Below are 24,699 nucleotides of genomic sequence, written 5' to 3'. Positions count from 1 at the left end.
TCTTTTTTTTACAATTTCTTAGTAATTTCTTCCTCAGAACTTTAACAGTCCTTTGGTTCTTTTATTTTTCTCTTTCATGAATGCCATGTTCTTTGGAAGCTTGTTTAAACCAAGTTAATGGTCTTTTAGGCTTCCTCCAGGTGAATAGGAGTTCACTTTTTGAATAATAAGAATTATATTATCACCACAGGGGGCATCAGGATTTTAGAGGTGATTAGGTGGTTGGGAACCACTGCTCTACACTGAGGGTGGCCCCACTTGGGCTGAACATTGTTATCAGCGGCAAGGCAGAGCTCAAGCCTTCGCAGCCCATTGGACCGTAGGGCTGCGGTAGCAGTGACGTCACTCCAGGATATGAAAGGAACGCCCACGGAAATCCACGTGGATGGGCGTGGCCCGCGAATGTTGCAACCTTTTGCGCGTCACGTGGGTACTCAATATGTTTGTTACTCCGCGACCAAGGAATAAAAGCTGGGGGGCAGAAGGCAGGTGAGGGTCCCGAGGATGTTTTGGGTGGTGCCCCCGGATCGGCAGCCGGTCGAGGTGCATTGTGTGACAGGCGGCAAAAATCAGACTTTGCACCTCACCGGAGTGGGAGCGTTGAAAGCGATTAGTTATTAACGCGGGGTGGGATGACTGAGTTTCTTTATCATTCGTCTCGGAGCCTCCTTCCCTTTTAGACATTAGGTAAGACCGTCAGTAGCTTTTCCGAGCTGGGCAGTCATGCTGAGACGCCCAGGGAAACGGTTAGGGGTGTGCTTGAACGGCAAGAAAAGGAAGAAGTTAAACTTTGTGGTCTTCGCGGAGCTCTGCAGGTAAGACTAAATTGCCTCACCCTGCTTTGTTGAAGAATTTTAAGGAATGCTGCTTTATAAACTCTAGTACGGTTTACGCATGTGAATGTTCCTCCTGCCAAGATGCAGCCTTGGACTTACAGATCTAATTGATCAGTGGGTTAATAGCTTGCTCGTTGTTGGGAAAACACGGTGCGGCTTTGGCATAGCGAGCTCTCTTAAGGCAGTACTGATGGCAGAGTAAAACTTGGCTCTAATGAAGTGGGGCAGACTCGCACTGCCAGGTTCAGGAACTGCTGGCAGTCCGGAAGAAAGGTCAGCTCTTCACTCGTTTCCATAGATGCCGCTGAGTTCCTCTAGCGTTTTCTGAGTGTTGCTCTGGATTTCCAGAGTTCTCGCGTTCGGGAACAGTTCAACCTCAGGTTCCTGAACCGGCGCGGACTGCTTCACTCACCTGGTTCCGCAACCTATGGACTCCCTTTCAACCCCTGTTCTCCCCATTACTTACTTACATTTGCAGAGTTTGTTTTTCCCCAACACCTTGGTTGTTTGTCGGTCTTTGTTTATGTATAGTTTTTCATAAAATGTATTGTTTCTGTATTATGCCTGTAAGACAATGTAAGAAAGTCTGCAACACACAAAATGCTGGAGGAACTCAGCAGGTCAGACAGTGTCTATGGACAGAGTAACACACACAAAATGCTGGAGGAACTCAGCAGGTCAGACAGTGTCTATGGTCAGAGTAACACACACAAAATGCCGGAGGAACTCAGCAGGTCAGACAGTGTCTATGATCAGAGTAACACACACAAAATGCTGGAGGAACTCAGCAGGTCAGACAGTGTCTGTGGACAGAGTAACACACACAAAATGCTGGAGGAACTCAGCAGGTCAGACAGTGTCTATGGACAGAGTAACACACACAAAATGCTGGAGGAACTCAGCAGGTCAGACAGTGTCTGTGGACAGAGTAACACACAAAATGCTGGAGGAACTCAGCAGGTCAGACAGTGTCTATGGACAGAGTAACACACACAAAATGCTGGAGGAACTCAGCAGGTCAGACAGTGTCTATGGACAGAGTAACACACACAAAATGCTGGAGGAACTCAGCAGGTCAGACAGCGTCTATGGACAGAGTAACACACACAAAATGCTGGAGGAACTCAGCAGGTCAGACAGTGTCTGTGGACAGAGTAACACACAAAATGCTGGAGGAACTCAGCAGGTCAGACAGTGTCTGTGGACAGAGTAACACACAAAATGCTGGAGGAACTCAGCAGGTCAGACAGTGTCTGTGGACAGAGTAACACACACAAAATGCTGGAGGAACTCAGCAGGTCAGACAGTGTCTATGGACAGAGTAACACACACAAAATGCTGGAGGAACTCAGCAGGTCAGACAGTGTCTATGGAAAAGAGTTGATGTTTTGGGCCGGGACCCTTCATTGGGACTGGAAAGGAGAGGGTAGCGTTACTAGAGATTCTGCAGAGTACTGCGTACAAAATGCTGGAGGAACTGAGTCGCCAGGCAGTATCTTGGGGAAGTGAGTAGAATCTGACGTTTAAAACCGAGAGTGGGGAGGACGCCAGAATAGGAGGGGAGGGGAGGGGAAGGAGGACGGCTGGAAGGTGCCAGGTGATGCCAGTTGGGTGGGAAGGTTGAGGGCTGGAGAGGAGAGTGGACAATCGGAGGAGGGGCAGGTGAGAAGAGGTAAAAGACAAGAGTGTGAAATAAACGACCATTTTTTTTAACCGGAAGGAGAAATCGGTATTCATGCTATCAGTTTGGAGGCGACCCAGACGGAAGAGGTGTTGCTCCTCCGCCCTGAGGGTGGCCTCATCTTGGGACTAAAGGGGGCCATGAACCCGACAGGTCGGGATGGGAAATGGAATCGGAATTTAAATGTTCAGCGGCTACTTTGATCATGAAATCACTCTGACTTTGGGATGTTTCCGTGGGGCTGGATGTCGTGTTACGTCTGCAGTGATAAGTTGCTTTATCGTTGCTGTGTGCACTGGGGTAGAGTGGAAAACTGTTTTGGTAAGCTACCCTTGGAGATCATTTCATTGCATTAGCGCAAGGGGAATAAACAAAATGAGGTCTGGATAACAAATTCGGGGGCGATATCAAGACTGGGGGTGTAGTCGACATTGAAGAAGGCAGTCGTGGTTTGCAGGGGGGACTGGGACCAGCTGAAAGAATGGGTCGAAATAAAATGGCAGATGGAATTTCATGGAGACGGGTGTCACACTTCAGTAGGACCAACCGGGTAGGGGTTGCAGACTGAATGGGAGGGCGCGGAGGAGTGCGAGTACCTACAGGAAGGATGTACAGACACGTTGTGCAGTCGGGGGTGTCCTTCTGCACTCCACTGTTTGTGAGCGTGTGGTTATTTGTCTTCCTGTCAGCTTGACCCCGTCCAGCCACTCCTCTGTCCCCTCGCATTAACGAGGTACTTTTGTCCACAGAACTGCCACTCACCGGATGTTCATTTGTACCATTCTGTTAACCCTGGAGCAGGGGGTTTCCAACCTTTTTTATGCCCCCCCCCCCACCATTACCATGAGCTGCTGCTAACTGGGTGTTTTCTCCACACCATTCTCTGTAAACTCTAGAGAGGGTTGTACGTGATAATTGTAAGAGGGCGGCAGTTTCTGAGATACTCAAACCACCCCATCTGGCACCAACAAGTATTCCACAGTCAAAGTCACTTGGATCACATTTCTTCCCCCATTCTGATACTGCGTTTGGTCTGAACAGCAACTGAACCTCTTGACCATGTCGGCAAGCTTTTAACCACTGAGCTGCTGCCATGTTTGCTGATGGGATATCTGCATTAAGGAGCAGATGTACCTGATAAAGTGGGTGCTGAGTGTAAATACATCCCACTCCTGTATGTCGTATTTCAGTATGTGTCAGTGGGAATAAACCTGATCGATTGCCTCAGTCCCTCGGGGCTGATTGTCACCTGATTCCATGGCCGTTCCTCTTGTTCTGAAGCGCAGTCAGGATTAATCCAGCCTGTGCTCTCGGGGCCCACCGATTGGGAGGTGACCAGAATCGCTATCACCAGGAGGTGAAACGGACCAGAACTGATTGTGGTTCGGTGCCGAGCGTAAAACACAGGACAATACCTTAAAAGGTGACACAGTAGCAACCAACGATTTACAAGCCAATAGTTCAAACAGCCATGAGCAATCAACAGTTAGCAGAACAGTCACGTGTAAACATCAATGATCAAATTTAAATGTGAATATGTTAATGGCCTCAATAATTATCAACAGAATTGGAATCTGGTTTAATTTCACCAGCATCCATAATATGTGGGGTGCCGGTGTTGGAGATGTTATTCCCAGTCTGCACAAATTCTGGTTCGTCTAGACCCAGTTTGAATTGGCCTGCGGTGTGAGGTAACAGAATGAGGGTTTTTGCGGGGACAGTTGGTGTATTACACCCGAGTGAGTTTTGTTGAGAAGCTGGATAGCTACGGGAAAGAAGCTTCGGAGGTGACGGATTTGTAGCGTCTCCCTGATGGCAGCTTGGCAAATGGGACTGCTAGGGTGGATGGGGTCAGCAGTAATTACCCCAGCTCTGGCAATGAACCTGTCTTTAAACGCCAGCTGCGGATGGCCAGTGACCGCCTCCGCTGAGCGGCCCTGGACTTGGCGAGGGAGGACACGGCCAGAAACCGGCCGGTGATGGAGGTGGTCACAACACCCTCAATGATGCTGAGTAAAAATTCATCGGGATACCCCCTAAGATGTTGCGTTTCCTTAGCTGCTGTAGGAAGGAGAATCTCTGCTGGCCTTTCCCAGTGATGAATGTAACGTGCTTCTCCCTGTAGTCGCCAGGAGTTTGAATGACACAGCCTGACCATTAATTTCCAATGAAGGGAAACCCTCCTTTCCACTTGTCTCGATGGCATTTGGCTCCAATCTGTCATGAGCACGCCATGCTGCAAGACAGCCTAGCTCTCTGTGATGGTGGGTCACATCATTGTGAGAGATGAGAGAGACCAACTACAATCGTGAACTTTGCACCCTTTGAGGCCTCTGTGTTCCTATCAATATACCACGTGTTCCAGCTTCCAGCCCAAGTGCTCCTTCTCCATGTTGGGTGGTCATGGAGATGGACGGGCCACTGCCTCCATGTTGATCTTGTGCCATGTCCACTCATCCTATTTATCCGGACGATCAGTGGGAATGCTGTACTGCTCAGAAGGGTGGCGTTGTGGCAATTGAGACTTCCACTCTCTGCTGGACTTCCAGTGCTTGGATGTGGCGATGTTTCCATTAGTAGGAGACCCCCAAGATCTGAGGGCACGGCCTCAGAATAAACGGATGTCCTTTCAGAACAGATAAGGAAGAGTTTCTTCAGCCAGAAGGTGATGAATTTGTGGAATTCATTGCCATGGGTGGCATAGATGTCATCGTTGGGTGTATTTAAGGAAAATGTTGATAGGTTCTTGATTAATAATGGGTTTAAGGTTTTCAGAGAGAGGGTAGGAAAATCAGTTTGAGGGGGGAAAAATCAGTCATAACTGAATGGTGGAGTGGACTCATGAGCCGAATGGCCTAATTCTGCTCCCACATCTCTTGGTTTTGAGAACCTTCTTGAAGTGTTTCCACCTGAGAATCTCTGCTGTGACAGAGCTTGGAAACGGTGTCTGGTGTTGGCTGTACAAAAGGCGATTTCCTCCAGAGACAGGAAAGGAGAGAGAATCTCTCTCACCTGCTATTCGTATACCCCGAGGTGTCTGATGCTGTGGCGCACAAGCAATGAATGGGAAAGAGCTGCTGATTCCCTTCAATGGGCCAATCAGTGACTGCCATGGCAGAAGCAACTTTCAACTGGCAAATATATTAACCCTTCACATCAGTTTGCTTTCCTCTTCACTTCTCTGTCAAGGTTTAGTAACTGTTTACCAAGTTCCTTAAGGTTGACATAGCCAGGGGTGCTAATGGGGATGAGCTTAAAATGCTGTTCACCTCAAGGGTCTCAGTCCAAAATGTCGACTACATTCATCTCCATAGATGCTGCCTGCCCTCACTGAGTTCCTCCAGGTGGGGGGAGGGGGGGGGGTTGGTGTCAGTCTGTCTTTGACTTTGACTTCCAGCATCTGCAGATTTTCTCTTCTTTGTGATCTTGAACCAATCTCTGCCTCGCAACTTCAGGAGTAAGCTCAGGGTGGTCATTTTGTGTGGGGCAGAGAGAATATCTAGAATATCTCCGGAAGGTTCAGGTTACTTGTTCTTCATGCTGTGTCTGAGGTCCCCTGTGATGTCTTTCCCGGATGTACAACATCGGGGGTTCTGAATTTGACCGTTCCGTTTGGCCGACGTTTTAGATGTTCACCGATCTTGGTTGACTTGTGCCTTTCTGATGAGTCATTGTCCAAAGCTGGAGATGACCGTACAGCTCGACAGCTTTCAACGTGACGCAGCCAGACGCTTGTGGTTGAGTTAGTCCTCTCCGTGCCTTGTGGCACATCAGGCACAACCTTGCCATTTCTTTAGCATTTCTGTCTGTTTTTATTTTTTGAGGTTGACTTGCCAGCTCGATGCTTAACGCAACCCAGCATTGAAGGACAGCATGCGAGTAGCTGGCAGGATTTGAAACTGCGACCACTTGCCTCGAAGTCTGGTGCTGTTGCCCCTGCCCCACCGGCTGGCGATGGTAGTGACTGAGGAGTTCTTCAACAACGTCCCTACAACTGCTGACCACTTCCATGCCAGGTGTTCACCTGTACCTGTTTCATTTGGCGTTGGAAAGCTCAGATCGGTTATCAGAGAGTTACTGTGTGGGCCTTTTCACTTCCCAGCTGCTCTTTAGGTCCCCAGCATTCAGTTGGACATTGGCCTTCGGGAACACAGGAGTGGTTTCTTTGTTCCTGAGCATTGATGCAGTTTCCAGTAGAGAAACGTCTTTGTTTGCAATGAATTAGTTCCTGGTCAATCGCAATCGATTGGCCCTAACGTTAGCAAAGATGAGTCACTTCATGGGTGCTTATAAAAATTAGCTTTATTTGTCACATGCACATTGTACGTGCAGTAGAATGCATCGACAACCAACACAGTCTGAGGAGGTGCTGGGGTCGGCCCCCTGGGGGCGTGGTAGCATAGTGGTTAGCACAATGGTGTACAGTTCCCGCGACACAGATTCAATTCCTCCTGCTGGTACGGAGTTTGCACGTTTTCCCTGTGACCACGTGGCATCCCACAATCCAAAGACCCACCAGTCGGTAGGTTAATTAGTCATTGTAAATTGTCCTGTGATTATGCTAGGGTTACATCAGAGATTGCTGGGCAGTGAGGCTGGAAAGGCCTAGTCTGCGCTCTCATTAAATACATTCATAAATAAATACATTAAATAAAAGCTTGCAGCGCCCATAACTCACTAACCCTAACCCATACAGCTTTGGACTGTGGGAGGAAACCTACGGGGCCACGGGGAAAACATATAACCTCCTTGCAGACGGCAATGAGAATTGAATCCTGCTCGTTGGCGCTGAAATTGTTACGCTAGCCACTATTCACCAAGCTGCCGCGTTCTGGTGGGAAATGCGTGCAATCTATGTCAATATCCTAGATGGGTGGATCTGGAATGTCGGTAGTTGGGAATGAGCATAGAACATAGAAACAGAGAAAACCTACAGCCCACAATGCTGTGCCAAACATGTACTTTAGACTTTACCCATGGCCCTCTAATATTCTGAGCTCCATGTACCTATTCAGGAGCCTCTTATTGTATCATATTGTATCCGCCTCCACCACCATCGCTGGCAGCCCATTCCATGCACTCACCACTCTGTGTATTGTATTTTAAATGCCCCTGACATCTCCTCTGTATCTATTTCCAAGCACCCTAAAACTGTCCCCTTTCGGTTAGCCATTTCAGCTCTGGGGAAAAACCTCTGACTAACCACACGATCAATGCCTCTCATCATCTTACACACCTCTATCAGGTCACCCCTCATCCTCCGTCACTCCAAGGAGAAAAGGCCGAGTTCACTCAACCTATTCTCATAAGGTATGCTCCCCAATCCAGGCAACATCCTTGTAAATCTCCTCTGCGCCCTTTCTATAGTTTCCATGTCCTTCCTGTAGTGAGGTGACCAGAACTGAGCACAGTACTCCAAGTGGGGTCTGACCAGGGTCCTACATAGCTGTAACATTACCTCTCGGCTCTCCCGCAGTTGGTGAGGCCAATACACCATATGTCTTCTTAACCACAGAGTCAACCTGCACAGCCGCTTTGAGTGTCCTATGGACTCGGACCCCAAGATCCCTCTGATCCTCCACACTGTCAAGAGTCTTACCATTAATACTATATTCTGCCATCATATTTGACCTACCAAAATGAGCCACCTCAAACTTATCTGGGTTGAACTCCATCTGCCACTTCTCAGCCCAATTTTGCATCCTATCAATGTCCTGCTGTAACCACTGACAGCCCTCCACACTATCCACAACACCCCCAATGTTTGTGTCATCAGCGAATTTACTAACCCATCCCTTCATTTCCTCATCCAGGTCATTTATAAAAATCACGAAGAGAAGGGATCCCAGAACAGATCCCTGAGGCACTCCACTGGTCACCAGCCTCCATGCAGAATATGACCCGTCTACAACCACTCTTTGCCTTCTGTGGGCAAGCCAGTTCTGGATCCACAAAGCAATGTCCCCTTGGATCCCATGCCTCCTTACTTTCTCAATAAGCCTTGCATGGGGTACCTTATCAAATGCCTTGCTAAAATCCACATACACTACATCTCCTGCTCTACCTTCATCAATGTGTTTAGTCACATCCTCAAAAAAATTCAATCGGGTTTGTAAGGTACAACCTGCCCTTGACAAAGCCATGCTGACTATTCCTAATCATATTATACCTCTCCAAATGTTCATAAATCCCGCCTCTCAGGATCTTCTCCATCAACTTTCTAACCATTGAAGTAAGACTCACTGGTCTATAATTTCCTGGGCTATCTCTACTCCCTTTCTTGAATAAAGGAACAACATCCGCAACCCTCCAATCCTCCAGAACCTCTCCTGTCCCCATTGATGATGCAAAGATCATTGCCAGAGGCTCAGCAATCTCCTCCCTCACCTCCCACAGTAGCCTGGGGTACATCCCGTCCGGTCCCAGTGACTTATCCAACTTGATGCTTTCCAAAATCTCCAGCACATCCTCATTCTTAATGTCTATATGCTCAAGTTTTTCAGTCTGCTGCAAGTTATTCCTACAAATCACCAAGATCCTTTTCCGTAGTGAATACTGAAGCAAGTAGTCATTAAGTTCCTCGGCTATTTCCTCCAGTTCCATACACACTTTTCCACTGTCACACTTGATTGGCCCTGTTCTCTCACGTCTTATCCTCTTGCTCTTCACATACTTGTAGAATGCCTTGGGGTTTTCCTTAATTCTGCTTGCCAAGGCCTTCTCCTGGTCCCTTTCTGGCTCTCCTAATTTAATTCTTAAGCTCCTTCCTGCTAGCCTTATAATCTAGATCTTTATCATTACCTTGGTTTTTTTTTTAACCTTTCATAAACTTTTCTTGACTAGATTTACAACAGCCTTTGTACACCATGGTTCCTGTACCCTACCATCCTTTCCCTGTCTCATTGGAATGTACCTATGCAGAACTCCACACAAGTATCCCCTGAGTATTTGTCATATTTCTGCTGTACATTTTCCTGAGAACATCTGTTCCCAATTTATACTTCCAAGTTCCTGTCTGATAGCTTCATATTTCCCCTTACTCCAATTAAACATTTTCCTAACTTGTCTGTTCCTATCTTTCTCCAATGTTATGGTAAAGGAGGTAGAATTGTGATCACTATCTCCAAAAATGCTGAGAGATCTGACACCTGACCAGGTTCATTTCCCAATACCAGATCAAGTACAGCCTCTCCTCTTGTAGGCTTATCTACATATTGTGTCAGGAAACCTGCCTGAACACACCTAACAAACTCCACCCCATCTAAACCCCTCGCTCTAGGGAGATGCCAATCAATATTTGGGAAATTAAAATCTCCCACCATGACGACCCTGTTATTATTACACCTTTCCAGAATCTGTCTCCCTATCTGCTCCTCGATGTCCCTGTTACTTCCTCTGTCTCTTCAGTTTGGTTTCCCCACCCCCCAGCAATTCTAGTTTAAACACTCCCCAATAGCCTTGGCAAACCTCCCATCTCGAATTCAAGTGCAACCCATCCTTAATGTACAGGTCACACCTGCCTCAAAAGAGGTCCCATTGATCCAGAAATCTGAATCCCTGCCCCTTCTCCAATCCCTCAGCCATGAATTTATCCTCCACCTCACTCTGTTCATATACTCACTGTCACATGGCACAGGCAGTCATCCTGAGATTACTGCCTTTGTGGTCCTGCTTTTCAATTTCCTTCCTAACTCCCTGTAGTCTGTTTTCAGGACCTCCTCCCTTTTCCTACCTATGTCGTTGGTACTAATATGTACCATGACCTCTGGCTGTTCTCCTTCCCACTTCAGGATATCGTGGATGTGATCAGAAACATCCCAGACCCTGGCAGCTGGGAGGCAAACTAGCATCCATACTTTCCTGCGTCCACATAATCGACTGTGTTACCCCCTAATTACAGAGTCCTCTATCACTGCTGCCATCCTCTTCCTTTCCCTACCCTTCTGAGCCACAGGGCCAGTCTCTGTTGCTTCTCCCAGGTAGGCCATTCCCCTAACAGCACTCAAACAGGAGTACTTATTGTGAAGGGGGACAGTCACAGGGGTACTCCCTAGTATCTGGCACCTGCCCTTCCCTCTCCTGAGTGTTACCCAGTTATCTGTCTCCCGAGAATCCGGTGTGACCACTTGCCTATAACTCCTATCTATCACTTCACTTTCCCTGACCAGACAAAGGTCATCGAGCTGCATCTCCAGTTCTCTAACCTGGTCCCTAAGGAGCTGCAGCTCGACACACCTGGCGCAGATGTGGCCATCTGGGGGGCCGGGAGTCACCTGAACTTCCCACATCCGATACCCAGTCCAGAACAGCAGCCTCACAGACATACTTCCCAATCCTGTGCTTCACAAGTAACTTACCTCACCTCTACCCATTATTGCTAAAGCCCTCCTACTCTGTTGCCCACTCTATAAAGCTGTCTTATTTTTCAATTCTTCCCGCCAGTCTAACCTGACGTCCACGTGCCTCGATCAAACCGCTGAAGGAAAAATGCTCTCCTTTTAAATTCTTCCCGCCAGTCTAACTGGCTGATGTCCATGCGCCTGCACGGTCGTGCCTCGATCTATTGAATAAAGGAAAGGGGGATGTCCCGGTGGGTGAGGAACCCGAGATTCCTGGGCCCACTGGGAGAGTGAAGATCCATTCTCATAGAAAAAGGCAGTGAAAGAGGAATGTTGGGCCTTAAATTCATTGAAATGGAGAAATGAAGTCCCAGGACATTCCCACTTCTCGGGGAGGAGGTACAGGAGCCCGAAGACGCACACTCAACGATTCAGGAACAGCTTCTTCCTCTCGTCCTTCCCTTTGTCCTCTGGTTCACTCTTCTCCTATCCGATTCTTTCTTCACCAGCCCTTGACCTTTCCACCCCTTGGCGTTGCCCATCTCCTTCCCCTCCTCCACCTGTTATGGCATCTTTCCCCTCTCCCTTTTCCTCTCAGTCCGGAAGACTATCTACTCATTTTGATTGATGCTGCCTGACCTGCTGAGTTCCTCGCATCCTGTGTGTCGCTTCTTCCCCTCTGCCATCAGATTTCTGAATAGTCCATGAAGACAACCTCATATTTTGCTCCTTTTATTTTTTTTATTGTAACTTATTTGAAATTTTTATTTGTCTTGTACTGTGCTGCCCCTGTTGAAGCAGAGGGGGTAATTCCACTCATCCTGACACTGAACTGATTCCGTAACGAGAGAGGGAGACCATTTCATCATGTCTGATCCATTTCCTGCTCAGCCCTTCTCCCCGCCTGCATTCGTATCCTGACTAATCAAGAATCTATCTACTTGCGCCTTAAATATAGCCAATGACTTGATGCTCACAGCCACCTGTGGCAACAAATTCCACAGATTCACTTCTCTCTGTCTAAAGAAATATTACTTTTTTCTTTTTGTATTTTCATTGATTTCCTGCTGGGTTGCATTCGAAGTGCCACTGGTTAATCTGCTGTGTTCTTTACAGTATTTAATTTATGCACTTTATGTGTAGTTCATCTGTATAAGTTGTTGAGAACTACTGTGCAGGTTTGGAGAAACATTGTCTCATTTGGTGGTATACATGTATATCACTAAATGACCGTAAACGTGACTTCACTTCAAGTTTGACCATTCATGAATGCAGCCAAATGAGACCGCATTACTCTGGTTACAACAAATGCCTGTCTTTGTGGAAGACTTGCTGGCTGAAGGATGGTTGTAGTTGGGAGCAGAATGTCCAAGGTTACACGTTGTATCAGAGGGATAGGAAGGGGATGGCGTGGCTTTGCTGGTAAAGAATGGCATCAAATCAGTAGGAAGATGTTGAATTCTTGTGGGTTGAGTTAAGAAACTGCAAGGGTAAAAGGACCCTGATGGCAGGTATATACAGGCCTCCCAACAGTGGCTGGTATGTGATCCACAGATTACAACGGGAGATAGAAGAGGTGTGTCAAAGGGCAATGGTATGATTGTCATGAGAGTTCAACACGTAGGTCGATTGTGAAAATCAGGTTGGAAATGGATCTCAAGTGGGTTTGTTGAATGCCTAAGAGGTGGTTCTTTTAGAGCAATTTGTCATTGAGCCTACTAAGGGATCAGCTATACTGGATTGGGTGTTACGTAATGAACCAGAGACAGTTAAGGTAAAAGAACCCTTAGGAACCAGTGATCACAGCATGATTGAGTTCAACTTGAAATTAAAGTCTGATGTAGCAGTGTTTCTGCGGAGTAAAGGAAATTAGCGGTATGAGAGAGGAGGTGGCTGAAATAAATTGGAAGGAGATTCTGGCAGGGATGACAGCAGAGCAGTGATGGCGTGAGTTCCTGGGGGAAGAAAATGAGGAAGGGGCAGGATAGGCATATTCCAAAAGTGAAGAAATTTTCAAATGACAAAATAGTGCAACCATAGCTGACAAGGGAATTCAAGCTGATGTTAAAGTAAAAGCAAAACAGAGGGCATCCAACAAAGCAAAAATTAGTGGGAGGATTAGAGGATTGGGAAGCTCTTTAAAACGTACAGAGACAACTAAAAGAATCATTAGGAGGGCAAAGATGAAATGTGAAAGCAAGCTAGCAAACAATATCAAAATGGATAGTAAAAGCTTTTTCAAGTATTTTTTTTGGAAAAAAGAGATGAGTGGTTATAGAATCGCTAGAAGATGAGACTGAAGAAATAATAATGGGGGGGGTTAAGACAAGGAGATGGCAGATAAACTGAATGTCTATTTTGCATCAGTCTTCATTGTGGAAGACACTAGCAGTGTGCCAGATGTTGAGAGGTTTGAGGGAAGAGAAGTGAGTGTAGTTACTATTACAAGGAAGAAGGTGCTGAAAAAGCTGAAAGTCACCCGGACCAGATGAATTGCAGCCTAGGGTTCTGAAAGAGATGGCAATAGAGATTGTGGTGGTATTAGTAAACCATCACTGGATCAAACAGCATTTTCAAACATCATTGGACTCTGGCCTGGTGCCAGAGGACTGGAAAATTGCAAATGTCACCACACTTAAGAAAAGGAGAATGGCAGCAAAAAGGAGATTATAGACCAGTTAGCCTAACCTCAGTGGTTGGGAAGATGTTGGAGTTGATTGTTGAGGATGAGGTTATGGAGCACTTAGTGACACAGGGTAAGATAGGATAAAGTCAGCATGGTTTCCTTCAGGGAAAATCTTGCCTGATGAACTGTTGGAGTTCTTTTAAGGAGATTACAGGTAGGATAGATAAAGGGGCTGCAGTGGATGTTGTATATTTGGATTTTCAGAAGGCCTTTGACAAGGTGCCACACATGAGGCTGCTTACCAAGTTAAGAGTCCATGGTATTACAGGAAAATTACTGGCATGGTAGGTAGGAGGCAGCGAGCAGGAATAAAAGGATCCTTTTCTGTTTGGCTGCCAGTGACCAGTGGTGTTCAGCAGGGGTTGGTGTTGGGATCACTTCTTTTTATGATGCATGACAATGATTTTGATGATGGAATAGATGGATTTGTTGCCAAGTTTGCAGAGGATGTGAAGATTGAAGAAAGGAAAGGTAGTATTGAGGAAACAGGTAGGCTGCAGAAGGATTTAGACAGATTAGGAGAATGGGCAAGAAAGTGGCAAATGAAATACAATGTTGGAAAATGCATGGTTATGCTCTGTGGTAGTAGAAATAAATGTGCAGACTATTTTCTAAATTGGGAGAAAATCCAAAAATCAGAGATGCAAAGGGACTTGGGTGTCCTTGTGAAGAACACCCTAAAGGTTAACTTGCAGGAAGAGTTAGTGAGGAAGACAAATACGGTGTTAGCATTCATTTTCAAAAGGTCTGGAATACAAGAGCAGGGATGTGATGCTGGTGCTTTAGAAGGCACTGGTGAGGCCTCGCCTTGAGTATTGTAAACAGTTCTGGGCTCTTTATCGAAGGGAAGATGTGCTGGCATTGGAGAGGGTTCAGACGAGGTTCACATGGATGATTCCAAGAATGGCTGAGGAATGCTGGTTGGGGATGGGCACACGGCAGGGGGTGGGGGGTGGAAATTCACAAGGACCTTTTAAGTTTTGGGTAGGGTAACAGTGCTTAAATTGTTCATCAGCAAAACTGAGTGGGTGACTTCCATTCCCAATATAGCTGCTGAATAATTTCTGGTTGAGTAATTGTATCTAGAACTTAAAACACAACATTCCTCAGTGATAACACAGCCAAATTATTGATCTCTTTTTTTTTTAAAGAAAAAAAAATGTTTGCAAACGTCTTTGGGGAAGGAAACCAGGCTGGGCTATGTTATTCTAGCCCCAGTAATTAGAATGACTCCCAACTGTTCAGTCTGGGAACAGATGAAGATGCACGGTGATTGCCAGCAAATGTCAATACTGAAAGAATGAATATTTGTAGTTTTGAAATCTTCAAAGACTTGAGTTTTTGATCCCACCTATCAGAACGTAAAGTCTTTAGTAGATGGTGGAGTGTAACTGTGGCCTAGACCACACCGAGGCGGGTAGTCTTCGTGGGAGTGTACAAACTGCAACACAGTCTGTAGCTGGGGTGGGGTTTGAACCTGAGTCTCTGGCACTGTGAGGCAGATGCTCAACCCTCCTTCCCAGTGGATTTTCAACCTGGAGTCTGGTATTGGTCCACGGCATAAAGAAGGTGGGGAACTCTCTGCTGTAACCAGTGCTCACGTCTCTGGGGTGGGACTTGAACACACACCTCGGGTAAGAATACCCGAGCTCATTTCGAACGGCTCTGGGAACTGATGGGAACTTGAACTTCGGGATAGGTTAATGAGCTTCGTTACTTCATTCGCCTCCGGTTAAGCGAGTGGTATAATGCAGATTTTGTTTTCTTTCCTTTTTAGGAAGAGAGGAATTGAAGTCATCCAGGTGAGTGAAGATTTTTCTCTCTTGTATCGTGTGTGCATGCATAGTTCAGTTACTGCCTATTACACTGCTGTTCAGGGCAGCAATGAAGGTTCTCTATCTCTGGCGGTGTTCAGGGCTTCCTTCATTGTGTCAGTAGCTTCCTCTCGGTTTTCACTACAGTTAGTCATGTAAATCCCGGGTGGAGACTCAGGAATACCGTCACACTCAGATGTAGAAGGATTCTTCATTGCTGTTTTGTTTGACTAGTCAGGGTTGGCCCTGAGTTGAACCCCTGAATTTGGAGGACTGGTGGGCCACTCTTAGTCTGGCCTCTACCCTCTGGCTGTTGGTAGGGTCACCCATGCCAAAATGGATGCTCGTTTCTCTGCCAGACTTGCTGAATTAATCCAGTGTGTGTGTGCAGTCTCGTGTGTGCTGAAATGGATGCATCCAGGTAACTCTGGGTGACAGACCTGCTTCCATAGTTTTCACTTTGCTGTCCATCACCGTGTAGAATTAGCAGTCGGTGGAATATCCTCTTGTTGCTTGAGTTCAGATCCCATCCTGTACATTAAATTGGACCTGAAATTCAATTGGACTTGAGCAGAACAAAGACTCCTCCAAGAGAATCACAACCTTGTCATTGGGCGCGCCTCAGTGACCCAGAGCAGGTCAAAGGGTAGAGGTCAGACTGTGTGGTCCACTGGTCCTCCAGGTTTGGAAAACTGGTTGGGTTTGGAGATTTGCGTGCCTCAGTGACCCAGAGCACTATGCTGGCTGGAGTCGGGGCTCTTGGTAGGGTCACCCTTGCCAAACAGGTCAAAGGGTAGAGGTCAGACTAAGAGTGGTCCACTGGTCCTCCAGGTTCGGGGGTTCAGCTCAGGTCTAACGACCCTGACTGGTCAAACTATTACGGAAACAGCAAGGAAGAATCCTTCTACATCTGAGTGTGACAGTATTCCCGAGTCTCCACCCGGGAGTTGTGTGACTAACAGTGGTGAAAACCGAGAGGAACTACCGACACGATGAAGGAAGCCCTGAACGCCATCGGAGATGGAGGACTTTCACTGCTGTTCTAAATGCCGGTGGTGTGACAGTAAGTAGAGAGAGCAAAAGTGGAGACCCTGTCTTAAGATTAAGAAGGGTTAAGGTTAGGATTAGCTGTTTGTCACATATGTATGTCAACGACCAACACAGTCTGAGGATGCGCTGGGGGCAGCCTGCAAGTATCGCCATGCTTCTGATGTCAACATAGCATGCCCACAGCTCACTAACCCTAACCAGAAGGCCTTTGGAACGTGGAGCACCAGAAGGAAGCACGCACGTCATCACGGGAGAACGTGCAAACTCCTCGGAGGCGGTGGCAGGAATTAAACCCTGACCGTCCAACTGTGCTGTCCTTGCATGCAATGTTGAAGAAATACTGTTGCACAGATACATCGGTTTATTGGATGTTGACCGTTCTACCCGTCAGAGCTCTGACAACTTTTAGAGGAGCAATCCCCTTAGCTTCCCCGTCGTTATTTCACTCTCCCTCAGCGACATGTTCTCTCGCTTGTCCACAACTTCTTTAATTTCACCTCTTGCCCGGACTAATTAACAGCGACCCATTAACCTTCCTGCACGTCTCCAGGATGTGGGAAGAAAGCAGAGACTGCACAAACTCCACACCTCTTTAGGTCGTGGTTGAACCGGTGCAGAAGTTGTTCCCCTGTTGTCGTGACAAGGAAGGATAAGGTTTCGAGTTGGTCATCTTTTACCAGCCACTGCTGAAACACCGCTAGCTTCACTCCCGGTCGGTTCTAAAGCACCACAACACAGAAACGGGCTTGTCAGTTTGTTTAGTCAGCACCAAAGTAAATGAGGTTAGTAAACAAGTTGCCTCAGAATGGAGGTGACGAGCTCCCTCACCAGAGGTACTACCTTTCCTGGACAACCCGTAAACCCCAGAGATTCCTCCGAACACCTTAAAATGATGCCCCCTTACATTCACCATTTCCACTCTGGGGGGGGAAGTCTCTGTCCATTTCATCTCTGCCTCGTGTCATCTTGTACACCCCTATCAGGTCACTTCTGTTTGGTACAAAACCCCGAATAAGAATTGTGAAGTGAAGGGTTTACAGTGAGTAAATATGGGCCCATTTCCTCTAACAATGGTTTTAAAAACCAGAGTTGAAGGAATTGGTAGACAGAGTAGAGAGATGAGGAAATTGGCTATTTCTGGAACTTGCTTCATGAGGGAATGGTTGAGTCAAAACAGTGTGGATTTAACCATTTCAGATGAGATTTCACATCTCTCCTCTCTTTCAGCACTCCCGCAGAACTATTCCCTATGCAACTCTCTCTTATCACCTCCAACCATTCCTCTCCTCGGCCCACCTGCGTAAACACGAGAGATTGATTCCCTGTCCACCCGTTCTGGGGTCCCAAACCGTTCTGCTGAGGCAATGGCGCACCGACACAGGGTTCGATCAGAAGTCTGGAATAGCCCAGTGACTGACGGCCCTGGGCCAGTGAGTTTGAAATCCACTGGGGAGGTCGGAGGCCCATTGTCCACAAGTCTGCCGGAGGCCGAGCGGCCTGTCCTGGGGTTAGAAGACTCGGCGGGAAGGAGGGAAAGACTCGTGTTCTTTGTTGTTCTGCTGAACATTTGTGGCCATGCTACACTCAGCACAAGATGTTGGTGAGTATTGGGTGCTGTTTTGGTCACTGACCTATAGGATAGATGTAAATAAGGTTGAAAAATACGGGAAGTTTACAAGGATGTTGCTGGGACTGGAAGACCCGAGTTGTAAGGAAAAATTGAATCGGTTAGAATTTTATTCCTTGGAATACAGAAGATTGAGGGGAGATTTGATAGAGCTATACAAAATTTTGAGGGGTATACATAGGGTAAAAGCAAGCAGGCTTTTTCCACTGGGGTTGGGTTGAGTACCAGAGGTTAAGGGTGAAAGGTGAAAAGTTTAAGGGGAACATGAGGGGGAACTTCTTCACTCAGAAGGTGGAACGAGCTGCCATCACAAGTGCTGCATGCATACTTGATTTTTAACGTTTAAGAGAAGTGTGAGTAGATATGTGGATGGTAGGCTGTGGTCCTGGTGCAGGTCGATGGGAATAGGCAGTTTGAATGGCTCGGCACAGACTAGATGGGCTGAAAGGCCTGTTTCTCTGCTGTACTTTTGAGGCTTTGTTGGTGCCGTAATGTATGTGACACTTGCAGGCTGTCTCCAGCACACCTTTGGGTGTTAGTGCACACCGTTCATTTCACTATGTCTCAATGTCATTGCCCGCTGTGTGGGGTATGATGTGACAATCGCGGTCTTATGGCCGTGACTATTCCGGCAAGTAAGTTTGAGTGTACACATGATGATAAATGCATCTGAAATGTGTGGTTGGTGGTTAGCACAGATTCTGTGGAATGTTTCTGTATGGTTTTGATTGCATATTGACAAGATAGTGAAAAATGTCAAATTAAGTTATTGTCACTTTCTATAAAACTATTCCACGGTTTGTGGAAATCCCCACTGTACACATTGTGCCCACATGCTACCTCTCCAAGGACAGCCAGGCACGGTTGCCTGGCCGGAAGAGGGGCAGGCAGTTGCCCATCTTGGCCAGGCCCACCAGTAGATCCTCTGAGCAACATCTCCCCCCCCCTTCCATAGTCGGTGCTTATCTGTAAGGAGTGCGGGGCTGGAATGTAACCCCTTCAGGGGGCTGTAACCTCTCCCATTCCACACATGCGTGGTACCCTGACTCCTGGTCACTCAGTAGCCGCTTCATTAGGTACACCTCATTAACGCAAATGTCTGATCAGCCAATCACGTGGCAGCAACTCCGTGCATCAAAGCATGCCGACCTGGTCAAGAGGCTCAGTTGTTGTTCAGACCAAACGTCAGAGTGGGGGTAGAAATTTGATCTGAGTGACTGACGGTGAAATGATGCTGGTGTCACATGGTGGTTTGAGTATCTCAGAATCTGCTGACCTCCCGGGGGTTTTAGACACAACAGTCTCTAGAGCAGGGGTTCCCAACCTGGGGTCCACAGAGCCCTCGGTTAATGGTAGGGACGTGGTATAAAGCTTGGGAACCCTTGTAGAGTTTATGGAGAAAGGTGTGAAAATAGAAACACCCAGGGAGTGGGAGTTCTGTGGGGGAAAACACATTGTTAATGGGAGAGGTCAGAGGAGAATGGCCAGACTGGTTCAAGCTGACAGGAAGGTGACGGTAACTCAAATAACCTCGCGTTACAACGGCAGTGTGCTCGATTCTCAATGTGTCAAACCTTGAAGTCAATGGGCTACAGCAGCAGTACGCCATGAACGTACTAACGAACGGAGTGTAACCAGTGAAGTGGCCACGCAGTGTCATGATGTGTTGACAAAATCTGAGTCTTTAAATCACCAGCTGTGTATTGTTGGCAGTTTCTGGTTGCTATTCACTGATCGGTTTATTTAATCCCTGTTATTTTCTGTGTTCCCTTTCCCCACCTGTTGTGCTGGTGTCACCGACAGGCCTCAACGTCAGCTGGTGCTCTGCGCCTAGGATCGAGAGAGCCGAGGCTGTCTTTGTCTCCGAGCCTCTCCACGTCTCCCGCACCTGCAGACTGCTTTGACCTGTCGGTCCCATTGATGTGGATCACGGTGGTGCAGCAGAGAAGCAGACGCCTCGGTCCATCCTGTCTGTTTCTGCCCCGTCCTATCGACCCACACCCGGACCGTAGACCGGGTAGCCCTCTCACCCAAACTCCTCCTAACTGTTACAATCCCACCAGCCTCCAGCACTCTAGCAGCTCATCCCACACTCCTGCCACTGAGTGAAAAGATTATTTGTCACATGTACACCGAAACGTCAGCGACCAACACAGGCTGGAGGCGGGCTGCCATGTTTCTGACGCAACGTAGAATGCCCACAACTCCGTAACCTTAACTGGTAGATCTTTGGATCGTGGGACAAAACCCACACGGTCATAGGAAGAATGTACCAACTCCTTACAGATTTGAACTCTGATCTTTCGATTACTGGCACTGTAAAACATTAGACTAACTGCTATCCATGTTTCCCCTCAGAGTCTCCTTAAATGGTGGAGCAGACTTGACAGGCCAGATAGCCTAAATCTTCTCCTCTGTCTTGTGGTCTAAATGAGGTTTCACCCTTGACCTATGACCTTCAGTGCCAGCCTCAGTGGAAGAAGCCTGCTTGCATTCACCCTATCCGTACCCCTCGTAGCATCTGATGTCAGTTTTGGAGCGATCCCAGTGCACGCTTCGCTGGGATTGTTCGGGTGTCCAGCTGGTGGACAGGAAATAAGGTTAAGTGTTTACCTCCTGTGCTGACACAAAAGTACCAAGACGGGGAAGGGTTGGCAGGGTTGAAATAATGGGCGGTATAAATAGGGTAAATGCAACCAGGTTACCCATAGCCCTCTATTTCTCTAAGCTCCATGTACCCGTCCAGGAGTCTCCTAAAAGACCCTATTGTATCCGCCTCCACCACCGTCACCGGCAGCCCATTCCACGCACTCACCACTCTCTGAGTAAAAAAAAACTTACCCCTAACACCTCCTCTGTGCCTACTTCCAAGCACCTTAAAACTGTGCCTTTTCGTCTTAGCCATTTCAGCCCTGGGAAAAAGCCTCTGTAATTAGTTTTGCTACAACAAGTGTATGGGACATTGGAAAAAAGTTGAATTTCCCCATGGGGATGAATAAAGTATCTATCTATCTATCTATCATCTATCTATCCACACGATCAATGCCTCTCATCATCTAGTACAGCTCTATCAGGTCACCTCTCATCCTCTGATGCTCCAAGGAGAAAAGGCCGAGTTCACTCAACCTATTCTCATAAGACATGCTCCCCAGTCCAGACAACATCCTTGTTAATCTCCTCTGCACCCTTTCTATGGCTTCCACATCCTTCCTGTAGTGAGGCGACCAGAACTGAGCACAGTACTCCAAGTGGGGTCTGACCAGGGTCCTATATAGCTGCAACATTACCTCTCGGCTATTAAACTCAATCCCACGGTTGATGAAGGTTAATCATGCCTCTCCACTTGCACCAGTCCATTTTCTCCCAAGGGGAGAGGTTTTGCAGTAGCTGGTTGTAAGATCTGGGGTTCGATTCCCACAGCCGTCTGTAAGTTTATATGTTCTCCTTGTAACCACTGGCTTTCCTTTGGGAGCTCCGATTTCCTCGTGTACAGGTTATGGTTAGTGAGCTGTGGGCATGCTACGTTGGTGCCAGATGTGTGGCTATACCCCCCGTCCACCGACAATACAATTCTTGCTGATTTGCTTTGCTGAAAATCTGGAACAGTGATTTAGTTGGTGCCATTACACTTTGCAGTACAGGGTTCAATTCCCGTGGCTGCCTGTAAGGAGTTTGCATGCTCTCCCACGTGGGGTCTCTGGTTTCCTCCCACACTCATTATAAATTGTCCTGTGATTGGGCTACGATTAAGACCATAAGATATAGGAGCAGAATGAGGCTATTTGGTCCATCGAGTCTGTTCTCATTTCATCATGACTGATCCATTTTCCTTCTTAGCCCCAATTTCCTGCCTTCTCCCCGTCTCCCTTCATGCCCTGACTAATCAAGAATCTATCAACTTCTGCCTTAAATATACCCAGTGATTGGCCTTCACAGCTGCCCGTGGTAACAAATTCACCACCATCTGGCTGAAGAAATGCCTTCTAATCTTCTTTCGAAGAGGACCTCTCTCTACTCTGAGGCTGTTAGATGCTCCCACCACAGGAAACGTCCTCCCCATATCCACTCTGTTAAGACGTTTTGCTATATTTAAATTAGATCACCCCTCACTCTCCTGAATTCCAGAATACAGACCCAGAGCCATCAAACGCTCTTCATATGACAAGCTGTTCAATCCTGGAATCCTTTTCATGAACCTCCTTTTAAACCCTCTCCAATTTTAGCACATCTTTTATAAGATAAGGGGCCCCGGAACTGCTCTCAATACTCCAAGTGGGGCCTCAGCAGTGCCTTGTAAAGCCTCAACATTACATCCTTGCTTTTGTATCCTAGTCTTCTCGAAATGGATGCTAACATTGCATTCGCCTTCCTTACTATCAACTCAGCCTGCAAATTAACCTTTAAAGTGGGGGATTGGTGGGCAGCACGGCTCGAAGGACTGATTCTGCACTGTACCTCTAAGCAAAATGCCGTTCTCACTGTATACTTGGATGTACAAATGATAAAACTCATCTTTCTTTATTTATGTACTCTACTGAGAGTAATTGACTGTGGCCAAGTAACCAACCCACCCACATGTGGGAGGAAACTGGGGCACCCAAGAGGAGAGCATGCCAAGGTCGGGGTCAAACCCATGTCCCTGAAATTGTGAGGCAGCAGCTCTTCTGGTTGTGTCACAGCGTTTGGAATATTGAGTCTCTGTCCCTTGTCCTACTAGAGCAGGGGTTCCCAACTCTTTATGCCATGGACCAATGCCGTTAAGCAAGGGGTCTGTGGACCCCAGGTAGGGAGCTCCTGTTCCAGACATCGTCTAACACAAAACACTGATTAGATTCTACTTTCAATTAGTGATCACCCATTTTAATTCTACTTCCCATTCCAATTCTGACATGTCAGCCCATGACCTGCTCTACTGAAGGGATGAGGCCATGCTCAGTTTGGAGAGCAACACTTGGCATTCCACATAGTTAGCCTCCAACCTGATGCTTATAATTGTTTTCTCTAACTTCTGGTAAATTTTTCACCCTCCCCCTTCTAACTTTTTCCATTTCCCCCATCTGGCTCCTCCCTTCAAAGTTCAAATTCAAAGTAAATGTTATCAAAATACACACGTGTGACCATTTACAACCCTGAGATCTGTTTTCTTACTCAGTAAGTCCAGGAAACACAATAGAATCAATGAAACACTTCATCCAACAGAATGCACAAACAGCCAAACTGCAAATGCAAAAGAGGAAATAAATAAATAAGCAATAAATATCAAGAACATGAGTGATTAGTCTTTGAAAGTGAGTCTGTGGGTTATGGGAACAGTTCAGTAATGGGGCAAGTGTAGTTATCCCCTTCAGTTCAAGAGCCTGATGGTTTTGGGGTAACAACTGTTCCTGAACCTGGTGGGGTGGGACCTGAGGCTCATTGTGGTGAGTGAAGTTATCCACACTGGTTCAGGAGCCTGATGGTTGAGGGGTAATAACTGTTCCTGAACCTGGTGGTGTGGGACCTGAGGCTCATTGTGGTGAGTGAAGTTATCCACACTGGTTCAGGAGCCTGATGGTTGTGGGGTAATAACTGTTCCTGAACCTGGTGGTGTGGGACCTGAGGCTCATTGTGGTGAGTGAAGTTATCCACACTGGTTCAGGAGCCTGACGGTTGTGGGGTAGTAACTGTTCCTGAACCTGGTGGTGTGGGACCTGAGGCTCATTGTGGTGAGTGAAGTTATCCACACTGGTTCAGGAGCCTGATGGTTGTGGGGTAGTAACTGTTCCTGAACCTGGTGGTGTGGGACCTGAGGCTCATTGTGGTGAGTGAAGTTATCCACACTGGTTCAGGAGCCTGATGGTTGTGGGGTAATAACTGTTCCTGAACCTGGTGGTGTGGGACCTGAGGCTCCTGTTCCACCTTTCTGCTGGCAGCTGAGAGAAGGGAGCATGGCCTGGGTGGTGGGGGTCCCTGATGGATGCTGCTTTCCTGCGCTAGCACTCCACGTAGATGCTCAGTGGTTCAATCTTGCTCCTTCTGTTCTGCTTACCTGCCGATCACCTCCCTCTGGTGCCCCTCCTCCTTCCACTTCTCCCACGGACCACTGTCCATTCCCATTGGATTCCTTCATCCTTTATCTCTTCCATCTATCACCTCCCAGCTTCTTGCTTCATCCCTCACCCCTCCACCCACCTCACCTGGTCTCGCCTGCCACCTTGTACTCGTCCCCCCGCCTCCACCCCAGCCGCCTTATTCTGGTTTCCTCCTCCTCTTTCCTTTCCAGTCCTGATGACGGACCTCAGCCCAAATTGTCAACGACTTGTTCCCCTCCATAGATGCTACCTGACTGCCGACTTCATCCAGCGTTTAGTGTGTGTTACTCTGATTGCATCTTGCTGGTCCTCAGTGACTTTCCTGACCTGTGGTCCACGGCCCCCCCCGGTTAGTAGTAGGGTCCATGGCATGAAGAAGGGTTGGAAATCCCTCCTCTGCAGACTGTCTCTCACCAGCTCCTCACTTCTTGATGAGTTAGTTAAAACTCTGCCCAGCCCTCCCCAGGTGTAGAGTTACCTGCAGACCTGCTTCTCTGAGCTCTAACACTCAGATATTTGACTGTTTACAGGTAATGCTGTCTTTTCTGTTGGACTTTATAATTTGTCAGCGTCTTGCAACTTGAGGAATATTCAC

At 47.4% G+C, this 24,699-nt stretch overlaps 1 protein-coding gene across 5 annotated transcripts in view; it reads left to right on the top strand.

Annotated features, from left to right (window-relative positions):
- The first annotated feature begins 413 nt into the window (after positions 1–413).
- The window catches only part of LOC140737390 (inositol-tetrakisphosphate 1-kinase-like), a 92,944-nt gene continuing 68,658 nt past the window's right edge, over positions 414–24,699 (top strand). Inside the window, exons 1-2 of one of the 5 annotated variants that reach the window (XM_073063871.1) lie at positions 414–815; positions 15,320–15,344. In XM_073063871.1, coding sequence (XP_072919972.1) covers positions 724–815; positions 15,320–15,344 — 117 coding nt within the window. In that variant the 5' untranslated portion in view covers positions 414–723. Of the gene's footprint in view, positions 816–2,600; positions 2,839–15,319; positions 15,345–24,699 lie in introns of those variants that run through there. The other 4 variants (XM_073063868.1, XM_073063867.1, XM_073063869.1 and 1 more) reach the window with 4 other exon arrangements.

This window comes from Hemitrygon akajei, chromosome 12 (genome assembly GCF_048418815.1).
Source record: "Hemitrygon akajei chromosome 12, sHemAka1.3, whole genome shotgun sequence".
Taxonomy (NCBI): Eukaryota; Metazoa; Chordata; class Chondrichthyes; order Myliobatiformes; family Dasyatidae; genus Hemitrygon; species Hemitrygon akajei.
This window is presented reverse-complemented; position numbering and strand designations above follow the sequence as displayed.